The 20,399-nt window shown below is 29.1% G+C and overlaps 1 protein-coding gene across 2 annotated transcripts in view; it reads left to right on the plus strand.

Moving 5' to 3' along the window:
- Window positions 1-18,202, plus strand: part of LOC136088541 (uncharacterized) — a 58,952-nt gene extending 40,750 nt beyond the window's left edge. The window contains exons 3-5 of one of the 2 annotated variants that reach the window (XM_065812428.1): window positions 2,393-2,513; window positions 16,049-16,176; window positions 16,262-18,202. In XM_065812428.1, the coding sequence (XP_065668500.1) occupies window positions 2,393-2,513; window positions 16,049-16,176; window positions 16,262-17,856 (1,844 nt within the window). In that variant the 3' untranslated portion in view covers window positions 17,857-18,202. The remainder of the gene's footprint in view (window positions 1-2,392; window positions 2,514-16,048; window positions 16,177-16,261) is intronic. The other variant, XM_065812429.1, reaches the window with a different exon arrangement.
- The last annotated feature ends 2,197 nt before the right edge of the window (window positions 18,203-20,399 follow it).

Genomic DNA, 20,399 nt, shown 5'->3' on the forward strand with positions numbered 1-20,399 from the left:
AACATAGATAGAATGACTTTAAAAAGATATTGTCGTAAAAAGAGGCTTAATCCAAATGAAGCTTTCAAGCCTAACTACAACAATAGACAAGTTTTTACAGCAGAAGATGAAAAAAGTTTATCAAGTTATTTACTAATTGCATCAAAAATGAACTATGGCCTTTCAACTAGGTCAACGCGATTATTGGCATATGAATTTGTTTTAAAAAACAATAAGATATGCCCATCATCATGGATCAAAAATAAAATTGCAGGCATTGATTGGTTGCAAGATTTTATGAAAAGACAACCAGAGTTGTCTCTACGAACACCTGAAGCAACGAGCTTCGCTCGATCAACAGCTTTTAACAAACACACTGTAAGAGAGTTTTTTTAAAATCTTAAAACGGTAAGAAATCGATATAAATATAATCCTAACTGTATATATAATGTTGATGAAACTGGTTTAACAACCGTTCAAAAGCCGGTAAAGGTTTTAGCTGGTAGAGGAAGCAAACAAGTTGGAAGAATCACATCTGCAGAACGAGGAACATTGGTAACTGCATGTTGTGCCTCTAATGCTATTGGAAATTCCATTCCTCCATTATTTATTTTTCCTAGGGTAAAGTTTCATGATTACATGATTAAGGAAGGACCTCCTGGATGTGTGGGATTTGCAAATCCTTCTGGTTGGATGAACTCAGAAATTTTCATAGAATGGATTAAACATTTTGTTAAATATTCAAACTGTTCTCAGGAATCTCCAGTTTTGTTACTTCTCGACAGTCATGAAAGTCATATTTCTGTTAAAGGCTTGGAGCTTGCAATTCAACACGGAATTACAGTGATAAGTTTTCCTCCCCGTTGCAGCCATAAATTGCAGCCATCAGATAGAACTGTTTTTGGAACATTGAAAAGGTTTTACAATTCTGCATGTGATAATTGGATGGTTTCAAACCCAGAGAACCGTATACAAAAGCTTTCTCACCATCTAATATACAGACAGGATTTAGAGTAGCTGGCATTGAGCCATTCAATTCTGAAATTTTCAAAGATGACGAATATTTACCATCATCAGTTACAGATAGAGCTGCTCCAGATACAGTTACTATCACTCCTGTCAACAACATGGAATCTGAAATGATACCAGCACATGTTAATCACATAGAGTCTGAAATAACTATATTAAATATTGAAACAAGTATTTTAAACAAAGTGTCAACAAGTGTTGCTTCTATAATCTCACCTGAGGTTTTAAAACCTTACCCAAAAGCATCTGCCAGAAAAAAAAAAAAGTTAAAAGTAAGCAGTTAAAAACAAGGATCTTGACTGATACTCCTGTCAGAAATGAAATTCGTTTGTCAAAAGAAAAGAAAATTTTGAAGCAAACCAAAAATCAATAAAATGTCTCCACAAAAGATAAGAAAGAAACTAAGAATTACTTGCTTAGGAATAAAAAACAATGTAAACCAAAAGCTGCTTCACAACTTGACTTTCACAAATGATGAAATATTCTTAATCAAAATATTGTACTTTTAACAAGTTTTGTAAACTTAAAAGTTGTATTCTTATTTCAGTCTTTATATTTCAGTTCTTATAAATTTCAAGTTGTTGTAAAGTTTTAAACGTATATAAAGCGGGTAGCTTATAGCTGCTGTGATTTATACATTTTTTAATTAAAAATTAGACTAGTGGGTTTAACTGCTATATAAATAATTAAAAAATTTAGATGTATTATATGTTATACAATATTACCCTTTGACTAAATTATTTACAAGATTTAGTTATAGAAGTGTTAAACGTTTAGATAATATTACGCATATAAGATCAATGTGCCCCAAGTCGGAGATCATAGTACCCCATAGTTTGGGGTACATTGATCTTTTGAGAGGGTTGTTTAAAAGTTAAAATTATTCATGTTTATCATTTTTTTAAATCAAAATATTTATATATTCCAAAAGCCAGATAGTTCTACATGTGTTTCGTAGTTAATAAGTTTTTACATCTCTTTCAGGTTCTGCGCAATTTTCAAAACACTGCTACGGCGATCAATGCGCCCTCATCTCCCCTACTATTTATAAGTGGTTCATTTAAGTTGAGCCGCGCAAATTTTAAACCGGTCTACTGAGATACCAATATATGACGTCATTTCATAGTTACACTTGTTAAAATTGTTTATATAGAATTAAAGATAAAAAAGTATGACAGAAAAAGAGTAATATTCAAACGAAAATTATATAAAAAATTTTTTTTGGGGTTGATTAAAAACTGCTCCCCTCCCCCTTTTACATGTCAGACTAGATCCGACCCTGATCGTCACTATTTTACATATTTTTATTTTAGATATAATAAATATTTAAAGATATAACAATTTCAAATTGAAACCTAAAATAAGAAAAATACCTATTTTTTAGGAAGCATTATATTATTTGCTCAAGGGACATATGTTGTAAGCTCTGATCCAATAATGGGTGGAAAGAGATGGCACGAAGGAATAATTACAAGCGTAAATACTTTACCAGACGGCAGTAAAACGTAACTCTTTAAACAATGTTTTGTATCAATCAGAGAGAGATCGGGTGTTGTTAAATGCAGTTGTATATTTAGAACTTTATTAAATTGTTTCGGCAAGTTAAACACTTCTTTTTCTTTAACAACCTTAGCAATTTTTTTTGAAATTTCAGAGTCAGATTTCATGTGTTGATTTAAATTTAAGTGTTTTATCAGACAAAGAATTTTATTACCTGAAAAGAGTATAATCTTGTGCAAACAAAATAAAAATATGTAACAAAGCACTTATTCGAAATTCTTATTTAAATTCTACAAAATTAATAGCAATAAAAGAGGCACTGTAAGCTCCTACCGAGTAGAGGTAACATCAAGAATTAGATTGAAGACCTTTGTTCATTAGTAAAAAACATGAGCATAAGGTTCACTATTCGTAATAACTAAATATAAATATATACTTTAAGCAAATTTATCTCTAATTAGGCTACAAGCAACAGGTATTTAAGTTAGGCGTAAGTTGAGGATAAAAACAAAATTAACAAAAATGTTTAAGGTTCTTAAAAAGCTGTAGGTTCTATGTGTCAAGAGAACATGAAGAGGAAAGAGCATTTTAAATAACTGATGCTTAAAAAAAGTCTATATGAGAATAACTTTTGTGGGCATGCTAGTCGTACAGGATTAGCAAAAAAGTACAACGTTATTGGACTTTGTTGAGTTAGGAGTCATTTGAATTTTTTTTTCGGTTGGTGAAACAAATCATAGCTCACTTAAGCAGCAACCAAAGTAATATTTTTAGAAAAGAGAAAGATATGTAACTTTAAAACAATGGGACAGAGAGAACATTAACTAAATTTACAATGCAAACTCAGAATTCTTCTAAAATGGAAAAGTAGTTGTTAGACGAACTAATGCAAAAATAGAAACAAGAGTACTTTATACAAAAACTAGAGATTAATAAAGGTAAAAAATGAAATCAGGATTTAAAAAATCGTAAAAAATAATAAAAAGAGACAATTTTAGCAGATGCTAATTTTGCGATAAATATGAAACATGGTTTTTATAAGATTTCAGTATTGAAAGGTAATGAGAAAAAGTGTGAAAAACACCGTGAGAGTATTGTTATTCATAAAAATAAGATTATTAGGAATTTTGAGAATTTACTAGCAGTGAACAACTGCGTTTTGCTTGAATTAAAATTCATTAGTCATTGAAGGCCCTAAACTGTCATAAAAAAGCAGAATTGGATTACCCACAGAGCAGATGGAGGCTTTGCGCCAGGCCTAAGAAGAAATATTGATTTACGAAGTTTAACTTATTAAAAAAACAAAAAAAACTTTTTAAAATCTATGAAAAATATTTAAAATTAAAAGAAATTAAAATTAAGTCTTTTTTTTCCATAAGTTTGGAAAGTCAGACGAGAAAACTTTTTTTTTGCTTTTTTTATTAAAGTGCTCCCAGAAGACTTTACGGTCTTATCACAGAGCACCACGGAATAGCATTTAAATAGGAAGTTCACGTCTCCTTTTTAACCAAAGTAGCTAATTGAACTAGAGCCGGTGTTGAACCTCAGACCTTATGGTTCTTAGCCAGAACTCTAAAAACTGCATCACGGCTACCACAAAAAACATCCAACTAAACAATCTACCGGAACAAATATGTTTCTGCGACTTTTCTATGATCTTGGATAAGAACAATAAAATGGTGCAAAAATTTTCGGGGTTTTTAATTTTTGTTTAGTCGTCCTAAAAAAACTAGATTAAGTTAAAGTCAAATTTTTATCACTGTGGTATGTTAAAAAAAGGATTTGAAGAGTATGAAGTTTTGAGTATGAAGTTTTGAGTAACTACAGATTAACTAGAATGATAAAACGTGCAATATTCTTTGATTAAGGTGAAGCATACCAGATATTGTTAGGTAGATTGCAGACAGAAGCCAATTATATGCCAAGCATAAAACATTTTTGTGCAAAGTCAGATTATTTTGTACAACGCTGTCATTGTAATTTGAAAGCTGATTTTACGGAGGAGATCATCATTTTGTTTGAAATGCTAAAATTGGATACTGACCAAGCCAAAGAAACAAAATTTGCTGTATATCATTTCAAAAACTTAACTGCCACTTTTCCATATGTATACATTGCATTTTGGATTTATTTGATTCTGGCTGCATTTTATGAAGAAGTATGTTCTTTTTCAACAATTAAACGAGTGAAAAACTATTCAAGGACGACAAATCGTTCCTGATCAAGACTTAATGAAAATCTAAATATAGATCACATCATTAAATGCTTTGCAACTAAGAAGTCTGGAAAAACAAACATTTAGTTTTCTATATTTAACACAAATACAATCAATAATTTGTGTTTGTTTTTTAGCATCAAACTATTCTATTTGACAACGAATTTTTTAAAGAATGTATTTGGGCTCGAGACATTCCTGGTATTAACCTACATTATTTAAGAATATGGTTTGCCTCAAGCCTACAAAACAAACAACCTGATTCTGAAAAAGAGAGATCATATTTAAACCCGGCTCAACACGCACACTAAGCAAAAAAAAAGTGATGAATTGTTATCAAAGTATAAATTTGTGTCATGAGTTTGTCATGAGTGTCAATTCATTTTTGAGGTAAGATTTTTGAAATGATAATTAATGTAGATAAGAAACAACACTCATGGAACCTTGTGACAGCGATTAAGGAAAACGAAAAGTGTTCTCCATCGTAGACGACTTTAATGCGATAAAAAAGGAATGATTTAATAATTTAGAAAATTTTTCCATACGAATAATTTAATAATTTAAAAAAACTTTCTCAGGTACACAATTTCCACCAGGAAAACGCACAGAGAATACCAACACACAAAATTCATCAAAAAAGCCCTTTTCTTGACATTTTTATCTAATTTATAGTAGAATTTTTCACTTAAAACAGTTAAAAAACAAACTAAAAATCAGCAGTAGAACATGAGGAATTGAAATTTGTATTGCTTTCTATAAAGTGTGCTGTTGGAGTCAAGATGAGATACTTAAAGTTAACTAAAAAACTCAAATATCTTCTAACAATAGTATGTTTTTGGAGTCAAGATGAGATACCTAAAGTTAACTAAAAAACTCGAATATCTTCTAACAATAGTATGTTTTTGGAGTCAAGATGAGATACTTAAAGTTAACTAAAAATCTCGAATATCTTCTAACAATAGTATGTTTTTGGAGTCAAGATGAGATACTTAAAGTTAACTAAAAAACTCGAATATCTTCTAACAATAGTATGTTTTTGGAGTCAAGATGAGATACTTAAAATTAACTAAAAAACTCAAATATCTTCTAAAAATAGTATGTTTTTGGAGTCAAGATGAGATACCTAAAGTTAACTAATAAACTCAAATATCTTCTAACAATAGTATGTTTTTGGAGTCAAGATGAGATACTTAAAGTTAACTAAAAAACTCGAATATCTTCTAACAATAGTATGTTTTTGGAGTCAAGATGAGATACTTAAAGTTAACTAAAAAACTCAAATATCTTCTAACAATAGTATGTTTTTGAAGTCAAGATGAGATACTTAAAGTTAACTAAAAAACTTGAATATCTTCTAACAATAGTAAAAAGAGCAATATTTAGTGGAGCTTTATATTTTTATTTTCATCATCAGAGCAATCTTCTTATTTTAAAAAAATTGAAACTTTATACATTTACATTTACCCAAGATGAGTATTTTCATTGAGACACCTTTCCTAGCCTTTATTCAAGAAAGAGCTCAAGGAAAGCGAGTATTTTGAGTCAATGTTAATTTCTCTTAACCTTTGTCTAAAAATCAAATTTTATAAGGCACTAGGCTAATAGTAGTTTCTACTGGATAACTGTAGCAGGATGACCGTGATAATTCTGATCCTGACCTATCAAAGTAAACATAAAAAAGTAATAACTTTAACTTGAGCTTTATAAAATCTTTAAGGTTAATACATTTATGTGGAACAAACAAAGATAGAAAATTTAGGCATTAGCTGTTGCTTCCAATAAAAAAATTTAAAATTATATTAACTTGCAATTTATACCCGGTCTTCTCTGAATTATCTGAACTTCAACTCATAGTTTTTATTAACATTTTTTCGGTCATTAAGCTTGTTAAAAAGTTAAAAAAATAACAGTTGCAGTTCAAACTAATTTTTTTTTTATGTTTTATTAGTATATTTAGCTATGTTATTTATTTATTACATTATTTAAAATTTCATATACGCACATAAACACACACGCACACACACACACACACACACACACACACACACACACACACACGCACACGCACACGCACACTAATATATAAATTTTAAAGAACAACTTGAAATAGCTAGTGTGTGTATGTAAAAACCAAAATTGAATCATTTATTTAAAAAACCCCACTTGTCGTCACAATTATTACTATTATCTCAAAACAAGGTTAACCTTGTTTTGAGATAAGCAATGAAAACTGATTATCTTAACCATTTAATGTTAGCAAAAAAGTAAGTTTAACAAAGTTAAATCAACGGCTATATAAAGATAACGGTACTAGTGGTCTTTTTAGGCTTTAGTTCTAAATCTATTTACACTGAACAATACTCCATTCATAACTCAATACTGAAAAATGTTGGACTAAAGAGATTTTACAAATGAGTCAATGTGTTTCATTTCCAAATTAATTATTGATTTCTTTGGAGCCATTTTATTTTGTATTGCATATATTATGAAAAAAAAATAAAAAATTATGAAGTTAACTTTTTAAATCAAGTAATTCGCTACAGTTTATCAGATTTACTGGAAATATTATTATTGGTAAGTTAGGAGTTATAATTTATTATAATAAATAAGTTCTCAAATCTCCAAAAATATCTAAGTTTGATGTTCAAAATTATGTTATCGTTTTATTATGATGTTGAAATTGTTGTTTTATACCTTAATATAATCATAAAAGCAGATCATATGAATCATGGATCATAATCAGATAAATTTATGATAAACAGCAAAGTAGGCAATTGTACAAGACTAGATAACCTCGGTTAAAAATATATATATATATATATATATTTTTGAAGGAAAAATAGGTTTCATAAAAGAAAACTTATTTATGGAATATTTATTAATAGAATAAAACCCAGTAAAAGTTTGTATAAAACTGACAATTGTAAAAATAATATTACTCAAATCATAAACAATTTCCACAAATAATAAACGTTGAATTAAAAGTTAGTGAGATGGAAAAATTATATTTTTTGTATATATTATATTAGTAATAATTTAGCTTCTTGCTGCTGCCATCTTTGAAAAGTACGCCACTTTTAGGCGTCAAATATTTTTTTATAGCGGAGTAAATAATATTAGAATCAATATATAAAGAGTAAAAAACAAATTTTATATTATTTGTCAATATTTTATTTTGTTTAAATCAAACGTTTCGATTATGCATATTTTTGTTCAGAGTTGTTACGACATAATATGTCTGGCAGATCTGTCGACATATTTTCAGACATATTTTCTGCCGACATAAAATATGTCCCACATATTTTCGATTGACATATTTTGACATAATTTTATGTCTGAATTATTTTCTGCTGACATAAAATATGTCAGACATATTTTCGATTGACATATTTTGACATATTTTTATGTCTGAATTATTTAATTTGGCACGAATTTTTTGAAATTCTGTGAACCGTTTTTTTCATAGAATCTTTTGAATTCAATTTTTCATAATGAAATCTTTTTCAGGATCAACTAATAATTAAAAATAACTGAAAAAGTTTTTTTTTTATTATTATTTTAAACAAAGAAATAATTTTAAGTTTAGTCATACTAATAAAAACCACTTTCAGTAATAAAAACTGAGCTTGAGATGGTTTTTACATTCTAATAAGGGAAAGCGCCAATACTAATCAATACTATCAAATGATGTCTCAATACTAGTCAATATTAGTCAATACTATCAAATGTCAAAATTAGTCAATACTATCAATGTCAATATTAGTCATAATCAATAAATAAGTCATAATCAATAAATAAGTCAATAAATGCCAATATTAGTCAATACTATCAAATGATACATCGCTAAAAAGGGCAGAAAAGACCTTTATGAAACAACTGATGTTTGCTTACATGGTTTAAAGTAAAAGCTTTATGAAGCATAATTGATTGCAAAAAAGCAACAAATTTGTTAAACTATTTTCACTTAACTCTGTAAATTAAGTTGAAATGCGTAATAAATTTGTTAGATTGATTTTTTCTTCAAGAATATCAAGCAGCAAATAATTCAGATATAAAATTATGTCAAAATATGTCAATAGCAAATATGTCTGACATATTTTATGTCAGCAGAAAATCATTCAGACATAAAATTATGTCAAAATATGTCGATAGAAAATATGTCTGACATATTTTATGTCAGCAGAAAATAATTCAGACATAAAATTATGTTAAAATATGTCGACAGAAAATATGTCTGACATATTTTATGTCAGCAGAAAATAATTCAGACATAAAATTATGTCAAAATATGTCAATCGAAAATATGTCTGACATATTTTATGTCAGCAGAAAATATGTCTCAGACATATTTGACAGATAACAACCCTGTTTTTGTTTAACAAAAATAAATCTTGAGGTTTTTATAGTCTTTTATTAAGTTGTCATTTTTTTGTTTTATGGCTTTTGGTAATTGAATAAAAAGTATACATTTCAATTAATTTTTAACGGTATTATACAAAATTTATCTTATTAAAATAACTGTTTGTAATATAAAAATACGATGTAAACTACGGGGCTTAATAAAAAGACTACTTTTGTCTTCTTTTTGCCCCGACCATGGAAATATTTGTTTAAACATTTTGGTATTATCGCAATATTTAAACGGCGAAGTATACTAAAAAAAATACATGTTTGATTTTGGGCACATTTCTTTATTTTAGTGTCATATACCGAATGTATATATAATATAATTAATGACAAAATCGATGAGACTTTGCAAGTTTGTTTATGCTATGTAATTTTTTGTGCTTATATTTTGAATTGGATTCATATACAGTGTCTCAAAAAATTATCCGACCAAACACTTTTTTAAATATTTTTCCTAAAAAAAGTGCTGTATTTTCGTAAATTTAGACTTTTTTGGTAAACTCAAGATTAATAAAAATAAAAGAACATGTTTTTAAATAGATTTTCTTTATTTCAATGTAAAATATGAATCACAAAGTTTTCAGTCTTTAAATAAATGAACTTAGGTCGTTTTATTATTGTCAAAAAAATATTCGACCAAACGCATTATTTGTTCCATAATAAATTATTATATAACAAAACAATTATTTTAATACTTTGTTGGGCCTCCCTTTGCTTGGATTACAGCTTCTAGACGTCTAGGCATTGATTCGACTAAAGATTTTGTTTCTTCTGATTGAATCTTTTCTCAGGCTTCTTCAATTGTCACTTTGAGGTTTTCTTTTTAGGAAAATGACCGATCTCCAATTTTTCGGTCTACAATTTCCCACAAATGTTCAATGGGATTAAGGTCCGGTGATTGTGCAGGCCATTCCAAGACCTCAACATTATTTTCAGCAAACCACTCCTTTGTTTTAGTGGCACAATGCTTGGGATCGTTATCTTGCTGAAATGTAAAATCAGATCCTTGCCGAAGTTTTCGAGCAGATGACTTCAGATTTTGCTTTAATATGAGTTTTAATAGAAACTTAATTATACAAGTCAAGAAAAATCGCTTCATTTCTGCTCGAAAACTGGCTGAGCAAGCTGAAGAGAATTATGGAATCAAATTATCCCATGAGACAATCAGAAATCGTATCCGAGACCAGGGATTTCAAGGACGACTTGTGCGTAATAAACCATATTTGAGTAAGAAACACATGAAAAGAAGATTGGAGTTTGCTAAGAAGTTCAAAAACATGCCGTTAAGTTTCTGGAAAAAGATCCTGTGAAGCAACGAATCGAAATTCAACTTAAAGTCATCTGATGGAGCCCAAAAAGTTTGGAGAAAAGCCGGAGAAGCCTACAAATTAAGCTGCGTGAGAGGAACTGTCAAGTATGGTGGCGGTAACGTGATGGTATGGGGTTCAATGGCTTGGAAGGGTGTTGGAAAACTCCAATTTATTGATACTATAATGGATCAGGTGCAATACAGAAACATATTAAAGCAAAATTTGAAGTCATCTGCTCGAAAACTTTGGCAAGGATCTGATTTTACATTTCAGCAAGATAACGATCCCAAGCATTGTGCCACTAAAACAAAGGAGTGGTTTGCTGAAAATAATGTTGAGGTCTTGGAATGGCCTGCACAACACCGGACCTTAATCCCATTGAACATTTGTGGGAAATTGTAGACCGAAAAATTGGAGATCGGTCATTTTCCTAAAAAGAAAACCTCAAAGTGACAATTGAAGAAGCCTGAGAAAAGATTCAATCAGAAGAAACAAAGTCTTTAGTCAAATCAATGCCTAGACGTCTAGAAGCTGTAATCCAAGCAAAGGGAGGCCCAACAAAGTATTAAAATAATTGTTTTGTTATATAATAATTTATTATGGAACAAATAATGCGTTTGGTCGAATATTTTTTTGACAATAAAAAAACGACCTAAGTTCATTTATTTAAAGACTGAAAACTTTGTGATTCATATTTTACATTGAAATAAAGAAAATCTATTTAAAAACATGTTCTTTTATTTTTATTAATCTTGAGTTTACCAAAAAAGTCTAAATTTACGAAAATACAGCACTTTTTTTAGGAAAAATATTTAAAAAAGTGTTTGGTCGGATAATTTTTTGAGACACTGTATGGTTAATTTTTAGCCCATGGAAGATTTAAATTTTTATTTTGTTTTTTTATAAATGTTGCCACCGACTAGATCATAGTTTGACCTAGTCGGTGGCTTAAAAATGATTTCTTTATACATATTTTACGCCTAATAATAGTGTCAAATAATCCTAATAATGTCACGTCAAGTAATCCGAAATTACTAAAGTCTCAATACTCAAAAAAAAACTTTAACCAAAAAAATATAAGCCAAACTGACGCTTATTTGTATTAAACAAGATCATAACCCGCCAAAATTTTAAGTTTTGAGTATGTTGGCATTTACAAAGCAGTGTAAAAAATATTCGAACCATCCACAAGTTTTACTGATTTTTTAGTTTAAAGTATGTCTGCTATGAATGTAAAAAATAGTTAGAGGGAGTAGACACAACACTAAAATCATAGATTGGGGTGTTATAATTGTTGGAGTGGGTTTCAAATTAGTTTTGATGGAGAGAGGGGTTCATTGCATTGGAGAGTTATAAGTTGAAATTTTTCTTTTAGATTTTTTTCTTTCAAATTTTCGAAAAAAATTAATTTTTACTCATTTATTATTTATAAGCAACCATGTGACTTTTATAAGCAACCATGTGGCTTTTATAAGCAACCATGTGACTTTTATAAGCAACCATGTGGCTTTTATAAGCAACCATGTGACTTTTATAAGCAACCATGTGGCTTTTATAAGCAACCATGTGGCTTTTATAAGCAACCATGTGGCTTTTATAAGCAACCATGTGGCTTTTATAAGCAACCATATGGCTATTATAAGCAACCATGTGGCTTTTATAAGCAACCATGTGGCTTTTTGCAACAACTTTGAGTTTTTAGGCTAAAAAAAAGAGGGACGATTAAAAACTATTGAAAGAAAACTGCAAAAAGAATCTATGTAATGTTTAGTACTGAAATACCGCAGACCAGGGTTACTTTGAACGTTTTTAAGATATTTTTACTTGCTCTTCCTTCACTATTGACAATATTCGAAATTTAACAAAATGAATATAGGGGCTAAGATTTACTCTTACATAATTCAAGTTCAAAATAATATTTAAATGAAAGAATTTTGTATAATATTAATTTATTCAGTCATTCAAATTGACCCTACAAATGGGGTAACTCTAAATGGATTTTTTGTAAAAGCAAAACCTATTCAAAACGCCTTTTTTTCAAAATTTAATAAAAACAACAGTCTAGTTTCACAGGCATTTATTATTGCTAAAATAGTATAATATTGTTTATAATAAACACCAATTTAGCACTTTATTTTGTTTTAATGGGTATGTTTTAAGTGGACTAGCATTAAAAAAAGTCTCATTTACATCAGTTTCACTTACAGACTATGCAAGTAGAACATCTTTACATTTTGCTAAAAAATCCTCAAAAGAAATACTTTTAACAAGGTCATAAGTAATTTTTTTTTCCCATATAGCCTGCTTTTTCCTTGACATCAACATGAAACAATTGTTACAGTACATTAATTACTGCTTGGTGTACTAAAATTACAACTACCATCTAGCAAATGATTGAAGATGATACTTATATCTAATGGACAAATCCCATATTTCTTTCAAAACCATCGAGCTATTAAGTTGCTGATTACATTTTGATCTGACAAATATAATGTTTATAAGTAATTAAAGTGCAATAAAGATTTATTTTTTGTATTTGTCTGTGCTTTTTTTGAACAAGAGGTTTACGATTGATATAGTATTTTTCTCCAATATTTTTTAAGAAGTTCATAAAATGCAACATCAAGAGATTGCTATAAATGGGTAGAGTTATCAGTTATTGAACAAGATACTGTTTTCTTCGTTTTCTACTTTGATTGTATTGTACATTAGGTGATCCACTTTCATTTCTTGTTGTCCACTTGTGGTCAGCTTTATAAACATAACCAGAGACAATTTGACGTAACATAATATGTTGTACAATTGCTAGTTTTTGCATATTTGTAAAAACTATGGATTTTCCATGTGTTTTTAGATTAAGTTTTTAAACATTATTTTACAAACTGGCAACTTTCACCCAATGAAAATCTATTAATGTTTTTATCTAATAATGTTTATTGTTAGCATAGAATTTAAAACTAGCACTATAATTTATATACTTCCTTGTATCAACTTTTTTTCGTATAAACGTGGGATAGTACTGAAATTCTAAATAAAAACAAATTTAAAGATGAATAAAAACACTTTCAACAAATTTAACTCAACACAATATTGAATGTACACACACATGTTAATATGACTTTTTATACAAAAAATTTTTCAAATAAATAATTTTAAAGAAATTGACTGAAAAAATGACTAAAAAAAAAAGGCCTTTTAAACTATTTCGGGGTTGTATTGCCCCTCCCCCCGCTCAATATAACTTTAGTTCCTACAGCCCTGTGTTATGCTATAGCAATAGAACATAACTTTAACAGACTAACAAACCTTTAGATTTTATATGCTTAATAAATTTATAAACAAAAATTTTACAACTTAGACAACAAGCTGCAACACTAGCTGAGGCAGTGTACAAAGTATTTTGACTAATTTTTTTGATAAAAGTATCCAAAATATTTAATTCATTTTTTAAGAAACAAAAACAATCAATAAACAAGGTAAAACTTTAAATAATCAAAATATAAACTATTTTTAATACTTTGATATTTGAGGTTTGAACAGTTTTATATTAATTCTTGCCGTAATTACAACTTGAAAAAAAAAAAAAGATTTGTATTTAAAGTTACCCCGCTATTCAAAGTGACGGTTTACGGTACATAATTTTAAATTGATAAATAGATGTATGTTTTGTATGTATAATTTTGCTTTTCCGGGGGTGGGGGGAGTTAATTGTTAGAGAGGGTGGATGTTTTGAAAAAAATTTGTGGGAGAGGGGAGGGAGAGCGGTAATTAATTGAAATCGAGAAGATTTTTTCCCAAAAGCGGAGATTTATTTAAAAGTTTTATGGGGTATTCATGACAAATTTCATTTAAGTAATAATGAAATATATTAGGAGATAAAACCTGTTTTGTTTTAAATATAGATAACAAAATTTGGTGCATATTAAGTTTAAAAACATTAAGGGCATTAAGTTTTCTTAAAAGAGATTCATCATTAACCGTTCTATTAACGCAAATATAATTCAGCGCGCACTTTTTTGTTTACGATAATTTTTTTTAGCTTACTAAAATTCGTACTTCCCCAAGCAATATTGCAATAGATATGGTAGTTATGAATAAATGAAAAGTATATATTTTGTAAAGATTTAGTAATAAGAAATAGGTTCAATATATAGCACAGAGGTTCAATATATAACACAGTTTTTTGAGGTTTTATATCGATATAATATGAAGTTTCTATGATATACTTTCATCTAACATCGCCCGAAGAAAGTTAATATTATTAATAAGTCGAATTCTATTTAATGAAATAAATCCTAATGTCAGCAAACTAATTCTTAATATTTTGGATGCTAAATATAAATCAATTCTAAGACCACTATTGCAAGCGCAATAGTGGTCTTTGAATGTATTTTTATGTTTCGTTTGTTTTATATATTATATATTGCTTACTGTTTGACAGGTAATCTTTAAATACGGTAAGATGAAAAGTTTTATTTTTTTGAATAAAGTTCTACTTTTTTCAAAAGTATAGCATAGTCAACAGTGTCAAATGCTTTTGACAAATTATTAAAACTCCTAATGTATAGCATCCATTATTTAATCCATTGGATATATAGTTTATTAGTTTCATTATTTACACAGTGGGTAGAGTTGTGAGGCCGTGGCGCAGTGGTTAGAGCGCTTGCTTTATAAGCAGGAGATCCAGGTTCGAAACGAACTCTGGACAAAATTTTCGCGTCACGGTTAGGAAGGAGGCGTGAACTTCCTGGTTAAACGCGCTTCCGCGGTGCTCTGTGACAAGACCGTAAGGACTTCTTGGGGCACCTAAAAAAAACAAAAAAAACAAAAAAAAAAAAAAGTTCTGGGTCAGAACCAAGAGGTTTGAGGTTTAATGCCGGCTCTAGTCCAATAAGTCCTGATGAAATGCTCTTTTGCGGTGCTCTCTGATGAGACCATTAGGTCTTCTTGGAGTACCTTAACAACTAAAAAAAAATTTATATTGGAGACAAAGAGCCTGGAAACAGCTAAAACTCTAAAACTGATGCCTTCCTAAACCCAAATATGAGGACACTAACTTACTGAGAGTAGTACTATTACTTTTCTAAACTAAATTTATACTTATTAATAAGTTTTAAATTTCATTTATTAATATTTTAGTGCTCGAAATTTTGAAATACGCTCCATGTCTGAAAGTTATCGTTCTCAAACTTAAGAAAAAGTTGCCGTAGCTTCGATAAAAACCTAACACACATGCTTTAAACTGAGAAACCAGTTAAACCTGTAGATGATCCTAATATTTTTTACACCACTATATAAACACCAATCATACTCAAAACTCAAAAAGTTTTGATGTATCTTGTTTAATAAAAATAAACGCCAGTCGAGGTTGCATTTTTTTTAAATAAAGGTGTTTTTTTTTATGCCAAGGCATTTTTCATTTTGGGTTTTTTAAGACATTAACGTTTGACACCATTTATAAGGGTTAAATAAACACAAAAAAACTATAGATCGAGCAACGTGTGTGAGCTGCTTGAATTTAAAAAACACTGTATGTTGTTGGCTTAGTAATTCTGATTTATTGTCATATACTTAATTACTCTTTATTATTGTTTTTAACTTTTTGTAGTTACAATGGATGTCATACAAAGACTGCAAAAGATGGTAAAGTTGTAAACTTTCAAGGTTATTCTCATTCATTTACCGGTTTGTCAAAATATGAATTTCGAATACGACCCAATGTATATGATGTCATTGGTAGCCTAATATTTTTATTCAAAGTTTTATTCAAATTAGAAAATTAAATTATTAATGAATAAAACTTAATATTGTTTATTTTTAGAAGACTCGAATGATCTCCAGAGTGAAAAAGAACCAGATATTTTCTTTTCTTACAATCTGTTAGATAGTTTTAATGCATTCCAAAATCGTAAGAATAATGATTTAACATTTTCAGGAACAAGTTTTAAAAATTACGAAAACATTTGTGATCCATATGAAATTGAATGTTTTTTAAGAAAAAGTGGTTATAGTACGGCTCACCAAGTGAGAACTGGCATAAGAGATTTGAAAAGCATATCAGTTTCAATAAAAAATGCAAAAGTATTTATAGCATGTATTAGTGAAGCCTACGTTAATGACGAAAATTGTAAAATGGAGTTTCAATTTGCAAATATTTCACTACATAAACCAGTTATTCCACTAGTGATTGGACATTCATTGGCATGGTCAACAAGTGTTGTTGGCATGCTTATTGCTGGTAAACTGTTTATTCATTTCAAAGATAAGGAAAACGAAGCTCAAAAAATAAACGAGTTGTTAATAGCCGTGAATAGTTTAATTAACCTAAAAATTGAAAAAAAATTGATAAAAGAAATAAATAATTATTATTTTGATGTTTTTCTTTCATATTGTTGGAAAAATTCGTACAGAGCTGAAGAGTTAAAACAAATTGAAAAATCAGTTGGAAATAAATTTGCTGATCCCCGTTTACTTAAAGATATGATAGCACAACTTGGGTATAAAGTATGGCTTGATACCGAGCAACTTTCACCCGCAAATACTAGTTCAGGTCTTTTTGGTCAAATTACTGAGGGAATTAAATTAGCAAAGGTTTTCATTCCATTTATAAGCGATGATTATTCAAGTAGTACAAACTGCCGAATGGAACTTCAATTTGCTCTAAAATCTCTAAACAAACCAGTTATTCCAATTGTTGTTGGAAAGGACATTGATTGGAAGCATTCAGTTGTGGGCGCTTTAATGAGCACATTTGAAGGTTGTCTAATTAACTTACAAGATGTCTATAATTATGATAGCTTACAGAGAAAGTTTGAAGACATTCGAACTGCTCTTGAATTGCAAATTTATGATAAAGAAAGACTTTACTTTATGACAACTGCTAAGGAACTGTCAAATAAATGTGAAAACAATTACTATACACCCAAAATATTATTTTCAAGAGCTCCAAAAGTTGGTGACCATGTTCTTTGCCACCATTTCAATATGGCATATTATATGGCTACAGTAGTAGACTTCAATCCATCGTTTTTGATATATACCGTAAACTGGGACGATAACGATCCGACTGGACGAGAAGTTATGTTTAATGAAATAGCTATTGATGTACCTCCAGATCCTGATTATATTGGGGTAGGTTCTTTAATATTTTTTCCACAAGGATCTTATGTTGGAACCGAAGGCAACAATATTGGTGGCAAAAGGTATCATGAAGGAAAAGTAACTTCTATAAAAAGATCAGTTAGTGGTCTTTTATTGTTAAGTGGACATCACACGAAATCTGAAGAAGACGGAAAGTGGATAAAATACAATAATTACAATCATAGCTTTATTGACATACCAATAACGAATATTAGGCTTGCTCCAACAGCTTTAGAAGCAATATCTGTAGAAAATACTGGAGAAGTACTTTCATGAATGCAATTTTTATTAGTTGTAAAATAACTTTGCGGAAATATAAATGTAGCATTAAGTTTAAATAAAAATGAGACTTTTGCAATTCAAATAAGATGTCACTGAAATATACATTCGACGTTGCTGTAATAAATATATATTATGAATATATTTTTGAACAACAACAGATAGTAGAAGTTTATTAATAAAATATTATAATGAATATAGTTTAAATTTGTTTTTTGAACTTCTTCAGATAGATTATTTATTTCCATTAGAGATTCACGCTGAACAGTTGAATAAATTTTTTATATTTATATAAAGATTGTGATAATGAACGAAAAAAAAAGAAGTTTTTTCATGTTAAAAATAGTTATTCTCTTATGATATAAAATTTGACTGATAAGTCACAGTGAGCCAGAATCTGTTAAAGAGTTCACAGAAGTAGAAAGAATCTGATTATAGTTATATTATATATCAAAACATAGGCTTTTGAGATCAATTTTTACCATTCTGACTGGCGCGCTAGATAGTTTTTAGGGTCAGCTGTAAGGGGTAGAAAGAGGCGTTTTTTGAAAATATTTTTCAAATAAAATATGTGATATGTGAAATATATATCTAACTACATACTTATTTTGTATAATAAATTATTTTTATTTTAATTGGGGTTTATTCAATATGCGGAAAACGGCCTTTGGCAAAATAAAACAACCAGGTGGTAGGGTATGTGGATGCATCTTTTTACCAATTGTTATATAAAGGACTAAAGTTCGCTTTTAAAGTGATTTTATCCAACCGTGATAGTACAAACACTGGAGTATAGTACTGCAAAGTTTTTTTGCATGATAAATTGTAAAAAATATATTTTAAAATTTTAATAACGAATTAAAAACGTGAAAATCCGTGTGTTATGAAATAATCGTTAAAATTAGTATAAATAAAAAATAAAGATACATTTTTATTATTCCTAATTTTAACGACTTAAAGGAAATTCCACAATAGTAGATTAATTCTGTAATTTAAAACTATATTGCCAATACTTTTCCAGATATTTCGTTTGTTATTTAACATCTTTATGTCTTTGAGATACTCTTCATGGAACTCAAAAAGACTGATCAACACCATTATAAAACAAATATTCTTTACCATATGGGTATGTTGGTTACAAATGAATAAAAAGTTGATATATGACTTTAGTCTTGTCAATTTTTGCTGACCCACTATGCATGTAAGAAGATGTTTTTAACGTAAAAAACTCTGGGTCCGGTTCTATAAAACTAATATATATATATATATATATATATATATATATATATATATATATATATATATATATATATATATATATATCGCTGTTCATATAAAAACAAAATAATAAAGCAACAATGAAACTTTTACGTTACACAAAAACATATGTAAAACAGAAAGGGGCTCAAAGATGATACGGATGACTGGTGTCACCACAATCTTTTCATAGAGCCTCTTTACAATAACATTTAAAGCCCACATGGCTTTAGTAAATTTACAATAAAATATTTTTTCTAAAAAATACTACGTGAAGAATAAAAACTCATATATGCATACATGTTTAAAAGAGAAAGTACTTTTCAAATTTTTTATATTGTTATTTTTTTAATTGATTCCATAATGATGGGCCTTGGCTAATAATTGAGAATTTTGACCCTTGCGATTTTACTCTGCTCAAGTGAAAGTTATGATTGGTATGACCGAAGATTATATTTTTGTGAAATCTTTATCTGTTTTAAAACGACTTTATAATAATTAAAATAAGTATTTTACAATTTTAAAATACAATATTCTTGGTGGGAAATGAGCTAGGGACTCGTTAGCTTTATAGCAATTTTTGAGCGGTTGTTTTTTTCTCACATTATTTTTTCCTTTGTGATTTATTTTTTGCCTTTAAAAAGTTTAATATTTAGTATAAGATTTCGTAAATTTATAACAACTATTGAACTGTGGTAGCCGTGGTGCACAGTTAAGAGTTCTGGCTCAGAACTAAGAAGTCCGAGGTTCGACGTCGGTTCCAGCCCAATTAGCAGTATGAGTAAGAAAGGACGCGTGAACCTCCTAGACCTCCTAACCTTTCGCTTTGTGATGAGACGTAAGGACTTCTTCTGGGAGCACCTTAACAATCACACAAGAAAAATCTTATATCATTGAGACTTTTATAAGGCATGTCGCTATCTAGATACAATTTATTGGCAGTGGGCTTATATATAAACATCATTAGAGTTTTGCTCATTAGTTACTTAGCTAACCATTAGTCAGCTAAGTAACTGATGACATCTTCTACAAGTGGCTAGCCAATAACTTTCCAACTTGTAGTATAAAGGTAATTAATTGGCTAGCCACATTTGGAAGCTTCCACTAATGGTCCATCAAGTAACCGATGAGTAAAACTACAATGGACCACTTAAAATGTGATAATTTTTTTATTGGTAAACTGAAATTCCGCTATAAAGTGTTTGTAAGGTATAACATAGCGACAAAAATTATTATCATTAATAAAAAAAATGTATTACCATAAGCAAAAAATGATAAAGGTT

This window comes from Hydra vulgaris, chromosome 12 (genome assembly GCF_038396675.1).
Source record: "Hydra vulgaris chromosome 12, alternate assembly HydraT2T_AEP".
Lineage (NCBI taxonomy): Eukaryota > Metazoa > Cnidaria > Hydrozoa > Anthoathecata > Hydridae > Hydra > Hydra vulgaris.